This window comes from Bos indicus, chromosome 26 (assembly GCF_029378745.1).
Source record: "Bos indicus isolate NIAB-ARS_2022 breed Sahiwal x Tharparkar chromosome 26, NIAB-ARS_B.indTharparkar_mat_pri_1.0, whole genome shotgun sequence".
Classification (NCBI taxonomy): Eukaryota; Metazoa; Chordata; class Mammalia; order Artiodactyla; family Bovidae; genus Bos; species Bos indicus.
This window is the reverse complement of record NC_091785.1, coordinates 10,705,609-10,727,344: the sequence shown is the minus strand read 5'-3', so window position 1 is coordinate 10,727,344 and position 21,736 is coordinate 10,705,609. Positions and strand designations below refer to the sequence as shown.

Below are 21,736 nucleotides of genomic sequence, written 5' to 3'. Positions count from 1 at the left end.
ACTGGCTTTGAAGATGGAGGAAGGGGCCATAAATCAAGGAATGCAGTAGCCTCTAGAAACTGGAAGAGACAAGTAAACACATTCTCCCTCAGAGCTTCCAGAAGAAAGATAATTATCTTGATTTTAATCCAGTGAAACCTGGACTTCTGACCTGAAGAACTATAATGAAATAAAGTTTTGTTGTTTGTAGAAAGTTTGTTTTAATTTGGTAAAGCAGAAACAGGAAACTAACACTCTGTCACATTCTACTGGTTAAGAGTTTATGGAGAGAGTAACATGGAAACATATACTACCATATGTAAAACACATATCCAATAGGAATCTGCTGTGTGACTCACAGAACTGAAACTGGGCTCCGTAATAACCCAGAAGTGTGGGCTGGGGAGGGAAGTGGCAGGAGGGAGGTTCAGGAGGGAGGGGACATATGTATACCTACGGTTGCTTCATGTTGATGTTTAGTAGAAACCAACACAATATTGGAAAGCAATTATCCTTCAATTAAAAATAAATTAAAAAAAAGAGTTTAAGTCTGCAATTCTTTTTTTTTTTTTTTTCCCCTGAGAAAGTATCTCTCTCTCACCTCTAGATCTAAATTTCCCTCATAGGACACTGGATAATAATAATAACTAATGATCCCACAGTGTTCTCCATGGGCAAGGGCAGCATTCCAGGTACTTCTCATTTATTAACTCTCCGCATCTCACTACCACCTTGTGATAAGATATGATTATTAACCCTGTTTTTCATATAAGAAATCTAAGGGGCAGAGAGACGACACAGAGCTAATGGTGGCTCTAGAACTTAAACTCTGAATCAAAATCCCTTCTGTATTGCTCTAAATTTTTTGCACAAAGACAGGGACTGAGGGCTGATTTTCACTACATCTCCTCCGTATGCTGCAAGTCTTTGATCTCACATTTAGTGTGCCAAGTGTCTTCTCTTATAGGAAATTCCTTTGAATCTCTCAGATTTTTCAAATAAATGAGAACATTGTGAAAATAAATACCATCTTCTCAGTATTAGCATATCCCCAGAATATCAGCCTACCTTCCCATGTACCTGCGTGCATGCTCAGTTGCTTCAATCATGTCCGGCTCTTTGGGACACTATGGATCGTAGCCTCCGAGACTCCTCTGTCCATAGGGATTCTCCAGGCAAGAATACTGGAGTGGGTTACCATGCCCTCCTCCAGCAGATCTTCCCAACGCAGGGATCGAACTCATGGCTCCTGTATCTCCTGCATTGCAGGCAGATTCTTTACCCACTGAACCACCTGGGAAGCCCTTACCTTCCCATCAGTTCAGTTCAGTTCAGTCGCTCAGTCGTGTCTGACTTTTTGCAACCCCATGAATCACAGCACGCGCCAGGCCTCCCTGTCCATCACCAACTCCCAGAGTTCACTCAGACTCACATCCATCGAGTCAGTGATGCCATCCAGCAGGTATCAAATCAAATTTGCTATAAAAATTTTGATTTTGCTCAAGCAAAGAGCAGAACAGAGTCGGGCACACCCATGCAAATGTGGTTAGAATGGCCATTGTGCCAGCGTGGGCGGGATGAGTTTGCTTGGGCTCCTAGGAGGACTCAAGCTTTGGTTCTGAGAATTCCAGAACTCAAATCCAAGAATGAGAGATAGAAAAGATAGCTTGCTCTCATTGAGTCTTCTCAGAAAAATGAATTCTATGAGCTGAACAAAATAGCTAATGACCATGATGAGTCTAGAGAAAACAATTTCAACAAATATTCAACAGCAGCAGAAAATCATTTTCTTTGCCAGACATCCATCTTATGTGGCTGTGAGCCAGCATGGACACAGCCAATTGAAATCTACAGGGTACAGGAGATAAAGATTAATCAAGAAATCATTAGGCAATTATTGAACACTCACTGCTTACTCAGCTCTGGACTAGGCCCCAAAGAGGATTAACATTGCCCCAGCTCTCTATGAATTTACAGTAAATCATCATTGGATTATGTTACCAAGATGGGGTGTGCTGTTTATAGAATAACACATCTGGAGATGATTCTTGACTGTGCTTATAGCCTGAAATTTATTTTATAGTTTTCCTGAACAGCAACCAAGTCATCAGACACTACTGTTTTCCTAATTGCTCTGTAGCTCCTTGGATACATGGCTGAAAGCCCCAGAAAAGATCTGGCCACTTGACTGGGGATTTCTCTGTACACACATCCGTGCTCACCCAGTGCTGCTCTCTCTCACTGATGAGGCCTGGATGGGGTAAACCTCAGACCCAGACAATGAGACCATTTAATTGCTGGGTCAAAAATTTATTTTCAATTACAGGTGCTCCCTCATTAGTGTTGTGAATTTGAAAAGAGAAGGAAAGAAGAAAGGAAAGAAGGAAGGAAGGCAAACTTGTAAGAAAAATTAAACCTTGAGTCATTGTCTTGTAAGTCTGTTTATGTCGTTATATTCTGGTTGCTGTCAGGCCTGTGAATATGCACTACCAGAATCGAGGGAGAAAATGAAGAACCGTAAAAGTGAACATCAAAACTTACTTTCAGTATTTAATAAACATTCACTTCATAAAGCTATCAGGGACTACACAGACACTGCTTGGGACAGAAGTGAGAGGAGGGAGGGTCCTACTGCTACTCAAATTGCCCTCCCAATGAGGAAAATATGACATTTTTGCTTCACATACTCCCTGTGATTAAAAAAAAAAAAAACAACACTGGATATCCCAAATGCCCGATTTTATGTTGTACTGCATAGTCTTCTTCAAGTTTGAACATTCAGACAATTCTGTTTTCTGGTTGCCAGAAACTAGAAACAGTTGACAAATGCTTGAAAATACAGAGAAATCTGTATTTTAGTTATTTAGTCTTAAGCTACAGAAAATTACATAATAGTCAATAGCGCGATTTCTCAAAGATTAATGTGAGTTTCTGTCTGTACCATAAATCAAGTAAGTCAGATAGAGTAACATGAGGGAAGAGCTGGCCACAGCTGTGAAACAGAGACATTCACCTTGGGATTTTTCTCACATGTCAGCAGAAATGCTTATGTATCCATAAAAAATATTTCTGTCATGAATTTAGTCAGAACCGTGGCTTGGTGGAGGGGAGTAGGAAAACGTAAAACCATTGAAGTTATCCATGCCACCTGGGGATGAGAGCTTAGACCAGATGTGTGTTCATTCACTACCTTCCTTGGAGGAATGCCTGGGTCACCCCGTCTGTCTGTCACCTGTCAGGGGGTCGTCAGGGCAAGAGGAGGCTCTCGAAGTGCGTGAGAGCCTTCCCTGAAACACAGGCTTTGTTCTTGGACTGCCTCTGTGACAGGGGCCTGCGTGGACTCTGCTGGAAGGATGACCCTCAGCATGCTGCTACACGGGTCAGGACAAAATAGCAGACACCGCTAATAAACCAGGAACCAAAATGGTTAAGACTGTGCAGACTTGGAAGCGCCTCTGTGAGACACGGGCCCTCCAGCCTGCTCCCCTGCAGTTCCTGCTTCCATTAACACCCCCACAGACTTGACTCACAAACCCAGCGCTGGTGATCCTCACACCATCTCCATACTTCTGAACCACTGAAGCATCTCTTTGTTCATTGCAGGCCCCATTTGCGGGAGAACTTTTTAAAGTCCCTACTCCTCAGAGGCTGCTGCTTTCTGTGCTCAGTTCATGAGGAAATGCCCCGAAATGAAACACTAGCCTGACAGCTGGTTGGCATCTCCTGAGCAATGTGTGAACCGTGCCTGCCTATGCCCCCTGAGGCTCGCTCTGTATCTCTGGGCATTTCAGCAGTTGTTCTGGAGGCTGGGGGTGTTTATCTCCCACAGGCAGCTGAGCTGCCTCCCGTTTCATGAGCAGAGCAGTGGAATGCGGTGGAAAAGACCCAGGCCTCCGGCCACCCAGATTAGAGAGTTTTGTGCTGAGGTCCCTATATGGTTGTGTTAGACTCCACAGAGGGCTTGAGTCCGTCTTTGTTCCTTGTTTGGGAAGCCAGTGGGAGGGGAACAGGCCAAGGGGCTATATAACCCTCCAGCCTTCAGCTTTCCAGAACACCACCCAGAGCGGAGAAGCCCAGCCGAGAACTTTCAGGGTAAGTGGCACCGGCCCAGAGATGTGACTTAGATTCCAGCAGCTCTGACATTTCCCAGTATAATCAGATGTCATCTATGGAGATTTTAGCCAGACTCACACGCTCAGAAATGTTTGAATGAGGATTGTACTACTAACACGATTGTAGCCTTTAGCTATAATTATCTAACCTCAAAAACAAAGCTAAGATGCAGCCTGTGTGAGGGAGGAAGGGGTGAGGAAGATGGAATGAAATCTATGAGTGTCACCTGCAAAATTTGTTTATATTAAACCAGCAGCCCCGGTCTTGCAGTGCATTTCAGAGGTGCAGTCTAGCTGTCTGCAGTCAGCTACATAACGATGTATATTTAGACACTGGAAACTCCAGTATCTGCTTGTGGTTCAGATTTGGTATGGGGATTTTTCACTGGACTGTACTTTGGGTGCAACTGTGGTGTCTTGACAGTGGAGTTTAGAACTGAACAGAAGTTAGCTGCCTAGCCTTTGATATTGGCTCTTTGTGTATTTGCATCTGGGTTCCTCTGGCTCTCATTGGTGGTATCTTCTATGGGAAAGTCTCTTGAGTGTAACTGTGAGCTTGCAGTTCAGGGTATATGCGTCTCCCTTGGTTGGTTTGCAGCAGAGCATAGCAGGAACTCAGCTGAATCTTGGTGAATAAAGAGGGAGGGAGCTGGCGTGCAACTGACAGCTGTTTGCATTTCAGCCTATGGGATGGTTTGCATTTCTCAGCCAGGCGGGACCACGGAGCCAGCCTCGCCACCCCAGGCTGATCTTCACTGTGAATCAGGGTTTGGCAGCTCCGGCCGCGACTGGGGTTTTCACGCTAAGATTTTTCCTTCCATTTTGTGATTCATGACTAAATATGGTTTGTGTTTCAAGACCGTGGAGCTGGGAACTGGAGTGTTCCCCTCCCACTAGCTCCTCATTTTTGGCACAAGATGCACTCCAGTCAGTTGGAGCAAACCCCCCTGACCTGGGTGCTGTTCCAAGAGCAGACATTCTAGTGGGTTTTACCTAATTAGGAAATGCTTTGCTCCAAACCCAGCTGCTCATCAGGTTAGATAAGAGTTGTAAACCATTCAGCCAGCTTCTTTCTGGGGCATACAGATTTCTCTAACGACAGTGCTTGGTTTAGAGATTTTAAGATTCTTCCTAGATTTTTTTTTTTTTTTGTCAAATAAAAGCACATTTACTAAATTTTGGGTTTTTTTCCCCTGCATGTTGAGGGTTCAATCTATTTCTTCTGCAGTGCATTCTGACACTCCCCCAAACCTTTCTTGCCCAAGGAAAGGGTTACTAAAGACGTGTATTCCTGGTGTTCAAACCATCACATTTTCAAAGTCTCCTAATTCTGAATATTTTATCCTGTTTTCAGCTCTTCCTTTTGGTTTGGAAAGTCTGCTTAGCACATCCAGAGAGGGTACTGATCTGGTGCTGGCCACCTCTGACACTTGCCTCAGGCTGCTTCTTCTGCCTCATCTCCCTTAAATTTATCACCTCTCTCCTTACTTCTTGATCTGCTAGGAAGGAAGCCAAGTCACATGACTGCCAAACACAATTCAGTGCCTGGAAAGGGAAGGGAAGGGTGGGAAAGGAAAGAGTCAGCCACTTATAAGTTACATTTTCTATTCTTACAAGTAGAATCTACAAGTTGAAGATCTCTGTCCTAAGCCTGGAAGTAGTGTGGAAAGGAAGCCAAGACTAGAAATAAAAAGATCTGGATAATGATAATAATCACACAATAATTATAATTTAAATTGATAATTTAAAAATAGTATTTACTGAGAATTCATAATGTATATGCCACTATCAATTATTTTAAATACTTTAAAATATCTAATCCCCATAAGATTCTATGCACTACACATGGATATTATTGTTCTTTCATAGATGGATAAAGAGACTGATTCAGAGATATTAAATAACTTACTAAATCACATAGCTTCTAAGTGGTGAAACCCACACTCAAATCCAGGCAGTGAGACTCCAGAGTCCAAGACCATAATCATTGGATGCTATAATCTTTGCTGTCCCAACTTTACCACTTTTGAGATCTGGACAAGTCACTTCAACTCCTTGAGTCTTGATTTCCTTGTCTGTCAGTTGGCAATGATAGCAAGTGTCCTGGATTTTAAGTTATGTCCTCTAAGGTGAGGTTCATGTTTTTTGGCAAATCACTTCTCCTGAGTTTTCTCATTTGTAGAAATGAGGATATTAAACGAAAATGTTCTCTAATAAGCCTTCAATTTCCCAAATCTTTAAGTTGTTACTTTTGCTCCAACCTTCCAAATTTTGTCATGCAATTCAAGCTTAAACGTGGGATATTTAAAATACTGTGTTCTTACTGAAAGAATATATGCTCGATCTATTTAGAAAATATCACAGAACCCAGGGTTTCATGTAAAACACCTAGAATATCCACCACTTCAAAAATAACCCCCATCAACATCTTGGTAAATATGATTCATCTTTTTTCTAGTGCATCACAATACATTTTAATGGGATCATACAACGCATACCTCAAGCCTAGTGTTGCATAAGAATGACCCATAACTTATCCTTTTATTTATATTTCTTAAGGACAATAGAACATTCTACTGCATGATATGTAATTTTTTGGACTCACTCTGCCTAGTTGGACTTAGAGGTTAGCAGTGATTTTTATTAATGGAATGACTGTGACCCCTAAAATTTTAAGCCCCTCCTTAAGACACTTTGATTGGTTCCTCAGGGCTTTAATTTTACCCTTGTGTAAAATTAAAGTCCCCCGGATCCAAAAGAGAATATTCTTTTAAACATTTTTTACATGAAATGTTTCAGTACTTCCAAAATTCACATGCTGCTCATTCCTCAAAATCTACTTTTTTGGAAAAAAATTTTAATTTATAGCATATCTAGAAAAATATGAGTATGGGTATATACAGACAGCAAATTCTAGGTACTTCATTAACAAATGACGGGTGACTTGTCCCTGTGAGATCAGATCTCGTGGGCCAATATTCCATCTGTGTTCTGCAGTGGTTCATTCCTTCACTTGCTTAGTCAATCTTTAAAGTGCTTATAGCACACGTGATGTTCCTGTGCTGGAGACCTCCTGTATGAATGGACAAGTCTGAATTTAAGATTACGGTCTAATCAACGTGCTTTGAGATAAATGGTGTGTTAGATAAGAATCAGCAGAGGGCGCTCTAGGAGTACAGAGGAGGAGTCTTAACTCCGGCTGGAAGGTGGGAGTGGTCAGGTAAGCTCCAAGACTGCTGGATCACCCCTGCGTTGGCTTCCTCCCTGATCCCTTTAGGACCCTGTGAAGCAGCTCCAGCCGAGATGTGCGAGGAGGAGGACAGCACCGCCTTGGTGTGTGACAATGGCTCTGGGCTCTGTAAGGCCGGCTTTGCGGGGGATGATGCTCCCAGGGCTGTTTTCCCATCTATCGTGGGACGTCCTCGACATCAGGTGAGCAAAATTCTCTCTGAAGCAGAGAGAAACAAAGCCATATAGATTTGGTTCCTCTATGTCTCTGTGTCCATGGATATTCATAGATTGTTGCTCTCTGCCTAGAAATTATGTAACTTTGTTAGAAATGTACCTCTGATGACTGAGGTCCAGAGATAAGTGCCCATTTCATATACATTGTTGACAGATTACCTGGTGGGAGACTTTTTTTTTTTTTTTCATAAATCGTTTTTGTCTAAATGTAACCATGGTCATCAGCATCAGAAATATCTATGAGTGATTTGATGTATTCCATAGCTACTCTATGGAAAGAAGCTACAGTAAAAAGTCAGGTTGCTCATTCTCAAAGAACCTAATGTGAAATGAAAGTAAGCGTTGTTACCCAATGTAATTTTACATCTGTTAGATGTCAACGAAATACATGTGGATAGACATATGGTAATTTTACACAACATTATATAGAAAGAAAATATGGATGGCAGCCACAGGGTAAAAGGTGAGAGCTTCATCCCAGAAATTCTCCTTTCACATCAGAAATGTATTTTGCACATTGAGCCTATCTGATTGATATTTAGACTTTTGATCTGGCATCAATTCACAAGAAGACATAATAGAAGCCTTCCCCAGGGAAAGAACTCTGTCTCTTTGTTGAACTTTTACAACCAAGATATTTTGCAAAAATCACTTCTTAAGGAACTATAGGAGCCCCACCTGTTTTGCAATTCTGTCACTCCAATGCAATTTTAAATTTTAGTCATGAGGATTCTTTTTTTCCTAAAGATTCATATTAATGACTAAAAAAATACATCCCACTAGTTTAGGCAGATAGGGTAATATTGATCAGTATGATTTTATCTATTAGAAACCAAGTACTGAGTGGTCATTTGTAGAAATAATGCTTTTGCTTATAATGATTAGATATACTCTTGAGTAGGTGACAGTTCGAAACGTACAGTTTAAAGGATTCATGAGAGGCAAAATGCCATTTAACTAATGTGTAAAATTTTGTATATCCATTCAACAAATAATGATTGAGTGGCAGATACACGCCAGGCAATTTGTCTTAGTGGCAAACAAGACAGATACAATCTTTGCCCTAAGAGAGCTCATGAAGGAACACAGAAGATAAATAACAAAGTCGCCTTACCCTCAGGGTTCTCTGCTATTTGTAGGCCTGTTCAGGCCTGTTTCAAATCATCTAAGGGATGTTTCCTAAGAGCTCAGTGACTATAGGATCAGCGGGTCGTTGCTGGTACTGGAAGGACTTTCATTGCAATGATTTAACCCTTTGTGTTTGGAGAGTAATCAGTTCACAAGTTCTGAGAGAGGCTGACTTGGAATGTGTTGAACTTTTTAGGGAGTGATGGTGGGAATGGGACAGAAAGACAGCTACGTGGGTGATGAAGCACAAAGCAAAAGAGGAATCCTGACCCTGAAGTACCCAATAGAGCACGGCATCATCACCAACTGGGACGACATGGAAAAGGTACTGGGAGAGGCATGGCTAGTTCCTGTGGCCCGGATCTCAAACGTCTGGCTACTGCTGGGGAAAAGAACAGGCTCACTTTGCCTGGCTGTGCTTTTACTTGTGGTGATCCTTCTAGATTATTACTAACTGAATTTTTAAAATTCTGAACTTTATTTTAAAAAGCAAATTCCTTGACTACGAGGGTTTAGAAACCAATTAGAGGCAGATGGGCTTCCCAGGTGGTGCTCGTGGTGAATAATCTGCCTGCCAGTGCAGGAGATGCAAGAGATATGGGTTCGATCCCTGGGTGGGGAAGATCCCCTGGAGGAGGAAATGGCAACCCACTCCAGTATTCTTGCCTGGAGAATCTCACGGACAGAGGAGCCTGGTGGGCTGCAGTCCATGGGGTTGAAGAGAGTCGGACACAACTGAGCGACTAAGCGTGGCACAGGGGGAGCTAGCTCTAAAAATGAGAACAGTAGTCCTTTGACAGTGGTGGGAATTATAATCTATTGCTCAGACAACTGGCTTGCCCTCCAAGGACAAGCACTGTATGGGCTTCAAACAGGATAACAAGGGATGGAAGAGCTGGGAAGAGCCTTCACCCACCCACTCCTGAAAGTTTTTCATTAATTTACCCTGAACATTAAAAAAAAAACTAGTTGTTCTTCTTTTTTTTTTTTTTTGCTTTTAGTTTTCTCTGTAGAAAAGGGGCTGTGACATTGTAGATTTTGTACATTCTTAAAATGTCCCTCAACATATTGAAGCACAAGCAACCAACACAAATTTTTAAATAAACAGTTCAAAAAATATCTCCCTGAGTGGCATTAAGTGAAGTCTTTCTCTCCCAGACCCATATAGAAGAGCTAATGAGAAGAGTTAAATCCGAGGATTTTGATGTTTGCTCTTAAGCATCATGGAAACAAAGTGATCAAAGAAAAAGCAGAAGAAATAATGAGAAAGTGACTTAAATTTTTAAATGCGGCAAATATGTTAGAACCAGAAAATCTGGACTTTTATATATCTGTCAGCTCCACACACACAGATACACACACATACTGTCTCTCACGATTTTAAATGAGAATAGTCTTTAAAAGAAAATAATGTTGCTAGAATTTATCAGTGGTAATGCTGAAACCTCTGCTGCTGTACAAAAGAATGTGTTTCATTAGGTTTGCTGAGTCTAAGAGTCTGGATTTGGGTGAGACTGCAGGAGACACTGAGGAGGAGATAAGAATAGCGATGAGAAAATTCTCTTTTAAGACTTTCTCCATGCAGCTGGCAGCATCACAGAAGGGATTCACATGGACAAAAACAAATGAAGCATACTGTCATTTCTAAAATGTAAAGTGTCTTCTGGAGAGAGAGAGAGAAGAGAGACAGAGTGGGGAGAGAGAGAGATTGGTTGGTTTCTAACGATGTTTCAGAGTATCCACGGTATTCAATGAGATTGGCAGCATTTCTTTTTTTTTTTTTTTAATTTCTTGAGCACTGTGTTGCTTTTACTCCATCAAAGGAGTAGAACTTTCAGGAGTCTCATTTCCTTTCTAGAAACCGCAAATTCAAAACCAAAGAAACTGCAACAAGATAAAGAATCTTTAAAGTCAATCTAGCTTTTGTTAATGTACAAACTTTCACTAGCAGTTCTTGTTTTTATTTTGTTTCAATTCTGAATGAATTTAATATTTCAGGCACTACTGGAGAATTTGGGGGCTTTTAAAAATAATTAATCACCTGAACTCTTTTCACAACAGTTTGTTTTTTATGGCATCCAGGGTTAAAAAGGATGCTTACAGAGAACTCTACTCAATATTCTACAATAATCTATATGGGAAGAGAATTTGAAAAAGACTTTTCAGTATAACTGAATCACTTATCGGTACACCTGAAACTAATACAATATTGTAAATTGACTATACTCCAATATAAAATAAAAATTAAATTACAAAAAGAAACAGCTCAAAAAATAAAAATAAAGCGCATGCTTAACCATGAAGCAAACACAAGCATATTCAAAGTACATCGTGCTAGAAACAGGCACTGGCTTTTTGGGGAAACACCTGAAGGCCAAGGTCTGTCCATGAATGAAAGGTCCAGTGTGTGCCAACCAGGGTAGGCGTCTTTCAACCCTGGGGAGCAAAAAGAGGAATGGAGGGGTGGAAAAATGCCCTTAAATATTAAAAATAACCATTAGGTTTTCAGACCTGCTTCATTCATCCATTCATATATTCATTCATTTGTTCTTTTACTTGCTACACTAAGTCACCTGCCCATGAATATTAATTAAAGTGGGGGCTTCCCTGGTGGCTCAGCAGTAAAGCTTCTGCTTGCAATGCAGGAGACACGAGAGACATGGGTTTGATCCCTGGCTCAGGCAGGTCCCCTGGAGGAGGAAATGGAAACCCACTCCAGTATTCTTGCCAGGAAAATCCTGTGGCTAGAGGAGCCTGGTGGGCTACAGTCCATGGGCTTGCAAAGGGTTGGACACGACTCAGTGAGCACCAGTGGGTAAAGAAGATATAGTTGAATAATGGCAGCATTTGCTCTGGGCCAGGCACTGGGCTAAATATTAATTCCAGGGTTCCCTGATTTTAGTCTCACAAAGACATGAATCATTTTTATATTCCCCATGAAGAGATTGTTGCAGGGAAGGGTTAAAATTTGCCTACACTCATATAACCAAGAAGTGCTTAAGCCGGGATTTGAACCAGGTTTCACTCCAGAGCCTATGTCCCTAACCACCACCCTTTCCTGCCTCGTAGACCTGGGCTTGGGTTTTTGCTCATTCACTTACTGGGTGTGAATTCTCAGGGAAGTTCCTTGTAGTCTCTAAGCTTGAGTCTCTGCACCTGTAAAAACGCAGGCACGTAATGAGCCCTTGTGTTTGGACCTGGTTTCACCTGCTCCTTCTGGCCCCTTTTCGAGGGGTGTCGTGCCTCTGCTGCGCCTCATTGCTGTGCTTCTCCTTGGTCCCCTAGATCTGGCACCACTCTTTCTACAACGAGCTTCGTGTTGCCCCTGAAGAGCATCCAACCCTTCTCACCGAGGCGCCCCTGAACCCCAAGGCCAATCGGGAGAAAATGACCCAGGTAAATACCACTCTAGGACCCAGCACTTTGGGGCTTGGAGGACGTCCTTGAAGGGGGTTGTACAGAATAGCAGATAAAAGGCCCACCCAACAGTCCACTCGAAGGCTGACAACTTTCCTGGATTCCCAAGGCCACTGGCATCAGAGATCCTTACTGCAGGAATGGCCCCTTGGCTCCAAGAGCAATAGGAAACTCCAGATTTAACTGAAAAGGCCACATGTTTAGGTTTAAAGCTTCTAAGGAGAAGTCATTTCAAAGTGCAGGATAACATACAATGGAGAATTTTGCTCCTAGAGTCAGATCCCAGTTTGAAGATTCGATACGTCACTTATCAGCTGTGTGACTTTAAAATATCCACTTAATTTTCATAGACTCAGTTTCCTTGTCCATATGCTGAGAATAATATTAGTACTATTATTTTTCAAACGATTTGAAGATTAATGAGACAAATGCTAAATGTGTTTCATGGTACCTGGTATGATAAACACTAAACAGGTATTTATTATTATCTTTATTGTGACTTTCTGAAGCTCAGAGATTTTGGAACAGGAGACTATCTATTCCATCATCCAGACAAAGTTTCCAGTTTGGATGAGCTGCTTAATAAATACACCTAGTGTCAACTTCATGCTTGTTATGGTTAAGCACTAGGCTAAGCATTTTATACAGATTGTCTCTTTAAATCTTAACTTAAAGCATGAGCTATTATTATCCTAATAATATAAATGAAGGCTTCCCTGGTGGCTTAGTCAGTAAAGAATCTTGCCTGCAATTCAGGAGACCCAAGTTCTATTCCTGGGTCAGGAAGATCCCCTGGAGAAGGAAATAGTAACCCTCTCCAGTATTCTTGCCTGGAAAATCCCATGGACAAAGGAGCCTGGTGGGCTATATACTCCATAGGGTTGTAAGAGTCAGACTTAGCAACTAAACCACGACCAATATAAATGAAGAATTTGAGACTTCAGTACATTAGGTGATGGTCCCAAGGTCACACAGTTAGAAGTGTCAGAGCTTGGATTTGGCCCACAATCTTTTGACCTCAGAGAATAATAAACATAAACACTGCAAAGCCTTTTTCTTGGAAGAGCTCTGGATGCCTCATCAACACACTAGCAGCTGTTTTCTGCAGGGGAACATCTGTGTGTCTGGAAAGGACTCATGACGCAAGAGATGCTGTTTCTTAAGGGAGCTTTTTTCCCAGTGAATGGTAAAAACGAATAGTTGGGAATTATGGCCGTCTAACAAACTATGCTCAGAGAAGGCAATGGCAACCCACTCCAGTGCTCTTGCCTGGAAAATCCCATGGATGGAGGAGCCTGGTAGGCTGCAGTCCATGGGGTCACTAAGAGTCAGACACGACCGAGCGACTTCACTTTCACTTTTCACTTTCATGCCTTGGAGAAGGAAATAGCAACCCACTCCAGTGTTCTTGCCTGGAGAATCCCAGGGATGGGGGAGCCTGGTGGGCTGCCATCTGTGGGGCACAGAGTCGGACACTACTGAAGCAACTTAGCAGCAGCAGCAGCTGCAGCAGCAAACTATGCTAGATGTTTACTCTGGTTAATAGACCAGAGAGGGTTTTGCAGATGGAGAGATGGAGGCCTATGGGCCTCTCCATGGGCACACATTTCCAACACATGACCTGGAGGGGCTCTGGTGCTAACTATGCTCTGGACGGCATGAACCACCACATCAACATTCATATCTGGTTCTCTGTTACCAGCAGGCAGTTCTTTCTTCCAGCAATCAGGACTCCTTCACTGCAGCTAGAATGGCCTCAGACTCTAGGGCTGACATTGACACAGCAACTACAGAAAAAAGTTGAACAGATTAAATGGAATCTCAGACAGATCACAGAATGGGGTTCATCTCAACCAGTCTGAGCTTCAGTGGTTTAGGCTCTGTGCTTTCACTGTTCAGGGCCTGGGTTCGATCCCTGGTTGGGGAACAAAGATCCCACAGGCCGCCCACATTAGTCAGTTGTTAGTTTGGTGAATTCTCCAGGTCACGTTCAAGTCAGGGCCAGGACCAGAAACTAGACCCTCCTAATACCTGGCTGGTCATGTGTGCACACTGTCCCTTCCACCCGCCATGACACCAGGTCACCGGTACGGTGGTCTCTCCATTTACACCTTCCTTTCTCCTCGACCAGTAACCAAGGCTTCTCTGACCCTCCTTTACTTTAGTTTCCTCTGCCCAGAACCAGGTGGGCCCATCTGCAGTCATCAACAAGATGCTCTCTTGTGCCTGCTTGATGATACTGGCAGCATCATTAACTCATCTCTTTGGCTTGCTTTGCAGATTATGTTTGAGACTTTCAATGTCCCAGCCATGTATGTGGCTATTCAGGCGGTGCTGTCCCTCTATGCCTCTGGACGCACAACTGGTAGGTGGCTGGGCCGGGTGAAGGCCCTGGTTGAGTACACCATCAGTTACAGGATCGAATGGTTTATAAACATGTGTGTTGTGATGGACTGGGGGTATTTAGAATTGACAGAGTTAATTCCCACCCCTTGAGGGCTTCTTCTCACCTTTGAAAATAAGCCCTTTAACTTGTATTTCCAGGAGGACTTCTATTGTTTCCCTCTTCCTGTTTTTTTGTCTCTTTCTTTTCTTTACCTAGCCCTGCCTCAGCTCTCTTTTCCTATCAGATGCCTTCCTTCCTTTCAAATAAAAGGGTTAGAAATTCCCCTTCTACTAGACCAGTAAGTGACCATACACCAGCTCCCCTGGTGACTTGTCGTGCACAACTGTCCCCCAGGCATTGTGCTGGACTCTGGAGATGGTGTCACCCACAACGTGCCCATCTATGAGGGCTACGCCCTGCCCCACGCCATCATGCGTCTGGACCTGGCTGGCCGAGATCTCACCGACTACCTCATGAAGATCCTGACCGAGCGAGGCTATTCCTTCGTGACCACCGGTGAGGCCTGAGGGACATAAAGGGAGGGGTCATTGGGGCGGGGTGTTCTTCCCTCACCTGGTGACTATCTGAGAAAACAGTGGGAGGGAGCCTTGCAGACAGCGAGACCTGACTTTAATGCTCAGGGCAAAGCTCTGACTATTTTGCTATGTGTAACCACAAAAGGATTGCGCCATTTCCTTACCACAAAATGATTACACCATTTCCTTGAGAAGAATAGTTTTAACCATCAGGTATTATGAGCTTGTCAGAGTTGCATTATTTGAACATTTTTAATCCCTTCCATTCACACATAGAGACTGAAAATAGGGGAGGAATTGGGAGATGGAGATCGACATATATACACTCCTGATACTATGTGGAAAGTAGATAGCTAGTGAGAACCTACTGTATAGCAAAGGGAACTCTACTTGATACTCCACCGTGACCTGAATAGGAAGGAATCCAGAGAGAAAGAGCACATTATATGTGTATGTATAGCTGAATCACTTTGCTGTGCAGTAGAAACTAATACAACATTGTAAAGCAACTATACTCCAAAAAAATTAATATGAAAAGAGCCTGAAAATAGTATGGCATGGTGATTAGCAGTCTTTGGAAACATCTTGACAGGGCTTGGGTCCCAGTTCTGCTGCTCACTAACTGTGTGACCTGGGACAAGATGCCCAAGTCCACTAAGCCACAGGCTGTCTGTAAAATGGGAGTAATCATTTACTTTCTCACCAAGGATGTTGGGAGTAGTAAATGTGATCATGGAATTCCTGGTCCTGAGGAAGCATGAGATACTTACTTGTTAGGGATTAGTAATACCAACCCAGCAGGCAATGACATGTTTGTCTTCCGACTAAACTGGTACCCTTGGTCTCTCTCTATAAGAGGCAGAGGCAGAGAGTCCTAGAGACATCAGGACGACCTCAGCGCCCTTGACCCTGGCTGCCTGCCCTTCCCTGGCCAATTTGCTCTTGTCCAAATGTTCAGGTTTTTGGACATGCCCAAGACTTATCCTAGACTCCAGACTTGAGCCCTGACAATTTAAAAATCTCCTTCTGGAATAGAGAGTTGAATGAATTCTGACCCTTCTCTGCCCTCTCTGAGGAATTCCAAGAAGCCTCCAAAAAGTTCCCAGGGGCCTGGGTAAAACCAATAGTTTAGAACTTCAGAGGACAGGAGTCAGAAAAGGGTCTGCCCACCCACTTCTTCCATGCACCACTGGGACCTTCTCTACCGGGACTGGTCCTGAGCCTCTTTCTGGAAGGTGATGAGTTTTCCAAGGACTTGAGTTGGGATCCACCCAGGTCAGACAACATGGGTCTTCAGAGCTTTTTAAAACTGTAGGTGCTTCTAAGGGACTGTTTCGGCATGAATCTTCCTGGTCAACTGAAAATCCAATATAACAAACTGTTATATAACAGATATAACATATAACATATATATATATATGTTATATATGATATATATAACATATAACAGAGTCATTAATTAATCATGCAAAAAAGTTAACGTCCAAAAGGATTCCTGCGCTTTGTCTGTCGCTAGCCAGCTCATTTTCATTCTACCATGCACTGTCTGGACATTATCTGCTTAGAAGTTTCTCTGTGGGAAGCACTTTGCTGGGAACAGAAGTGGTTCCCTAATGGACCTATAATTTAATTGTCCTCATGGATTTGGGGTTGCAGAATAGAATATACACTTTCAGGGAGAAACCTGTATTGTAAGTACTGTAGGGCAGGTGGATTTTTACCACCTGTGCAAATCTCAAGGTTGGCCACCATGTTTGTGTCTCATTGACAGCTGAGCGTGAGATTGTCCGGGACATCAAGGAGAAACTGTGCTACGTAGCCCTGGACTTTGAGAATGAGATGGCCACTGCCGCATCCTCCTCCTCCCTCGAGAAGAGCTATGAGCTGCCTGATGGGCAGGTGATCACCATCGGGAATGAGCGTTTCCGCTGCCCTGAGACCCTGTTCCAGCCCTCGTTCATCGGTAGGCAGCACACCCGGGAAGAGCACCCTCCCCTCCTTCCACCAGCCGGTCTCAGCCCCCAGCTCCCTTCTGCGTGTGGCCACATGTGACAGGGGCCAAAAGGGCACCTCTGAGCCAGGGCAAGGGAAAGAATGTCACGTTTTTAAAGTGAGAAGACATAAAGAAGCCATGAAAGGAGTTTTCTTTTTAAGAAAACATTGTTTAGGTTGTAGTCTAGCTGAAGCATTCTTGGTGCATGGTTTATGGTGAAAGAATCAGATACTGTCCATGCTTAGGAGACAGCGGAGCCACCGGAAGGATGGGTTGAATGCTGAGTCTGGAAATAACAGGGGAAAAGAAAATTGGAGATGTCCGTTCCTACATTGGCATTGACCTTGGGAGACAGGTTCGCATAGTTGTTTATAGAGAGGTGAGCCTGGGTGTGAATCTTAGTTCTCCTTTCATAATGTTGCCTCCTGGAGCCTCATCTGTAAAATGTCTTCATTTGTAAAAAGTGTCCTCATCTTTAAAATGAGATGTGTGGGGGCGGGGGCACTAAGTGCACTCCATGCTGATTGGATGTTCAGTTCAGTTCAGTCGCTCAGTCGTGTCTGACTCCGTGCAACCCCATGGACCGCAGCACGCCAGGCCTCCCTGTCCATCACCAACTCCCGGAGTTTACCCAAACTCATATTGGCAGTAATCCATTACTAAGCATGATTAGTAGTACATCATAAAACTGTAAAAGATGAAGAGCCATCTGGAGGTTCTTTTCAAAAGACCCATGTCAGAAATTAACAAGAAACTCAGACAAAAAAATATCGAGGTTGAAGAAAAATGAGTCTTTGTCCAAATAAAATGAAACCTATTTCGAATGTTCCAGCACCATTTAGCTTTGAGGGGTGAGAACATGACAGCAGTCAAGGAGAGATTTAGGAGTTCTGAACAACAGCTGTGGCATTAGCTCAGCCTGGGACCTTCTCAAGGCTTTGGGAATTTGAAGGCTTTGCTTTATATTTGAATCATTTATAGTATAGAGTCTATTAAGACTGAGGACTGTGATACTGTAGCCTCTCACCCTTCCAGAGATGCCGAAGCAGGGCTTCCTCCCTAGACAAATGGTAGGAGGACCTGGGACATTTCAAGCGTCTTTCAGTCCTGAGATGGTGGCAGCTAGAGCATTGTGCCTGCCAAGCTGTGGTCTAGTGTAAGATCATCCAGTTGCTCATACCATCTTCCATGTCAGCCTGGGTTTTCTTTATCACCCAAGGACCACAACCTGTGTCTCTTTTCCAGGGATGGAGTCTGCTGGCATCCACGAGACCACGTACAACAGCATCATGAAGTGTGATATTGATATCAGGAAGGACCTCTATGCTAACAACGTCCTCTCCGGGGGTACCACCATGTACCCCGGCATTGCTGACCGCATGCAGAAGGAGATCACGGCCCTGGCCCCCAGCACCATGAAGATCAAGGTAAAGCTCTGTGACAGACCCTTATAGCTGCTGGCAATGCCAAGCTTATAACCAGAAGTGAGGGATTCTGCAGAGGCTGCATCTTGGTTGCATACACTATGGGTCTTAGAGCTAGGCGGTGGGTAAAAGTCCTCAAGTATCATCCTTTAAAGGGTCTAAGTCAGTTCCATTCATAGAGGAGTTGAATTATCTTGTACAAAGTTTAATCAATACTTAGCCATGTCAGTCGGCTACTTTCAGCGGATGCAGGAAAAGGTCAATAGAGCCACTCATGTGCCCATATCTCATTGAAATACACAATACGTTGTTTTTCCTCATCATGAAAGTGGTGCATCTCATGTATAGAACATTATAAACATTACAGGTGAGCCAGACCTTTCTAAACAGGTATAAATCCTGTAGATTGAGTAGTATACTCCTCTTTCAGTACTAAATGTGATTCCATCTCGGCAGCCAGGAATTGGAGCTTTATCTTCATCTCTCTTTCTGATGCACCTTTTGAAATGAGTGCTCCAAACTGCAGCATGACCCCAGGATGGCCAAACTCACTCCCTGAGCCAGCAGGACCCTTACACTGTGTGCGTTTTGAGTCAGTCAGAGGAACTCAGATTAAAAGGCTATCATTCTTTGGAGGCAAGCTAACATGTGGCCGGTGACTTCGCAAAGGCTACTGTTACTCTGAAATCAGGAGGCCAGTCTGGGACCCTCTGATCCATGTCCCAGGGAGCGGGAGAAAGGGCACTCGGGGTGCAGTTCACACGCACGAGAGCTATTCAGACAAGTTCTCTGTTATTTGCGCTCCCGTCTCTTTTTTTAAGGAAAGAGTCTGCAGCTAACATAACAGGGTGTGCTAGACTGAAGCACACTCTCTCTCCACATTACAGGCGAGGAGGGACTGTGGGGTGAGAGGAGAGAGCCTGTTTTCTGAGGATTTGTGTTCCTCGGATGATAGACACCCAGCCAGAGTTGGGTAGTTTCTAGTTTTCCAGCCTTGGAGTCTTGAATAGAAATGAGTGTAGAATTTTGAGCTCCAGTGTGGTGAGAGCAAACCATTGAAAACCGGGGACAGTAAGGTGGTGACATTATGGGAAATTGAAACTGAATGGGGTTGGGGGGTGGTCTGTGGGGATTCTGTACTGTCTGTACCACTCGTATGTAAATCTAAAAGTATCTAAAACTGAAAGGTTATTTCTAAAACAAAACAGAAAGAAAAACACCTGGGAGAGGTCCTGGTTTGCATATTGGGTCTTACTTGTACCAATCGGTGTGACCAAGGTGAATTACTTAAACCTCGCTCAGTTTGTTTCCTCATTAGAATACGGGACAGATTCCGTCCTTATTCTTCAAGGTGGTTATGAAGATTAAATGAGATAGTACATGTAAAATGCTGGGCAAAGTGCTTGGCAGATAGTAAGTTCTCAGTAAATATCAGCCCCTTGCATTAAAAATAAATGTTCAACCAGAGCTCAAGGAATAAAGAGAAATTAAACCCTTTCACCACAGTTTCAGAAATATCTTATCTATTGGTCAATATTTATTTCTACCTAAGTATCCAAGTCTGATGTGGAATTTAGACTTACTCAACTCTAGCTATATTTAGAACCAGAGAGCAGAGATCAAGGTAGATGTACCCTTGTTCTGAATCACTGCTCTTTGGGCCTAAACCATTCATTGATTTAAGAAACGTCAGCATGTCCTTGCGTGCCAGGCCGGTTCATGCAGGTAGGGCCAGCCAGTGCAAGCTTAGCTGAGACCTATCCCAGGGGAATCTTCATCCCACCAGCAATGGATCCCTCAGTGTTAAACAGTGCCTCTTGGTAGACTTAATCAGGTCTTACAGTAAGTTTTTATATGGCCAGAAATTCTGACACCGTTAAAAGTTCCCCTGGAAGTTGCTGGTGTTTGTGTCCACAGAGCGTATGTGTTGTGCTGAGCTCTGAAGAACAGCTGATAGGAATCAGGGACAATGTCAGGGCTTAAGTGGAGGTTATGCAGAATTGGGGGCCAGCTTTCCATTTGCCTGATAGTAGGCATCACCGACTCGATGGGCATGAGTTTGAGTGAACTCCAGGAGTTGGTGATGGACAGGGAGGCCTGGCGTGCTGCGATTCATGGGTTGCAAAGAGTCGGACACGACTGAGCGACTGAACTGAACTGAACTGAGGCTGAATGAAGCTGAAGTGTCAGAAGTTTTGGAGTAGATTGTTTAACAGCAGTCCCCAACCTTTTTGGCATCAGAGACTGGTTTTGTGGAAGACGATTTTTTCCACGGACTGGGGGTTAGGGGATGGTTTCGGGATGATTCAAGTGCATTTATTGTGCGCTTTATTTCTGGTGTTGTTACATCAGCTCCGCCTCAGATCATCAGGCATTAGATCCCGAGGGTTAGTGACCCCTGGTATAAAAGGAAGCCGGGAAATCAAAGGTGCTGATTGAAGAATCTATAAATCCACAACTATTCACACCCCATGGGTTAGGGTCCAGTTTCAGCATCTAACAGCCAAGACTGTCCCCAAGGCCCATGAAAGTTCAGCCGGGGCCACAAATCCTGACCATGCTGGAAACCCCAGTTCCCCTTCTAGTGCACTAATGGTCCTTTCTCATCCTGACCAACAGATCATCGCCCCTCCCGAGCGCAAGTACTCTGTCTGGATTGGTGGCTCCATCCTGGCCTCTTTGTCCACCTTCCAGCAGATGTGGATCAGCAAACAGGAGTACGACGAAGCCGGGCCATCCATCGTCCACCGCAAATGTTTCTAAGACACTCCCTGCTCTCTTGTCTGTCTCTAGTACACACTGTGAATGTTCTGTGGAATAATGCCTTCAATTCTTTTTCAAATCATTCCTAGCCCAAGCTCTGACTCGTTACCTATGTGTTTTTTAATAAATCTGAGATATGGTACCTGTAATCTGTAGCCTTGGCTTCGGATCAGCATCAGGCTGATCATGTTGATTTGGTTAGACTGACCTCACCTGTTATGGAGTGGCTCCCTCTAGTGGTGCATCTAGGGACATGACAACCAGGGTGTGTAAGTTTCCCAGGAAAGGCTACAATTACATTAAGGTGAGAAGTGCCAACTAATGCTGTACCAGGAAAAATTTGAAGATACACAGGAGATAAACATAAACATGGATTAAAGTGTATCAATAGGATAGTGCATACTGACTTCACAACCTGATAAGTCATTATATAACTTTGCTCTCTATAACCGCCTGACTGATAGCCTGCGTACACATACATACATATATTATACATATATATGACTTTTTATATATGAGATATTAAACTTGGA

At 43.5% G+C, this 21,736-nt stretch overlaps 1 protein-coding gene across 1 annotated transcript; it reads left to right on the top strand.

Moving 5' to 3' along the window:
- Positions 1-3,930: 3,930 nt before the first annotated feature.
- Positions 3,931-21,352, top strand: ACTA2 (actin alpha 2, smooth muscle). The gene is made up of 9 exons (XM_019988723.2): positions 3,931-4,071; positions 7,369-7,523; positions 8,881-9,009; positions 11,970-12,080; positions 14,382-14,466; positions 14,842-15,003; positions 16,795-16,986; positions 18,262-18,443; positions 21,060-21,352. The coding sequence occupies exons 2-9, from the start codon at positions 7,395-7,397 to the stop codon at positions 21,201-21,203; spliced, it is 1,134 nt and encodes a 377-aa protein (XP_019844282.2). The 5' UTR covers positions 3,931-4,071; positions 7,369-7,394; the 3' UTR covers positions 21,204-21,352.
- Positions 21,353-21,736: the final 384 nt, after the last annotated feature.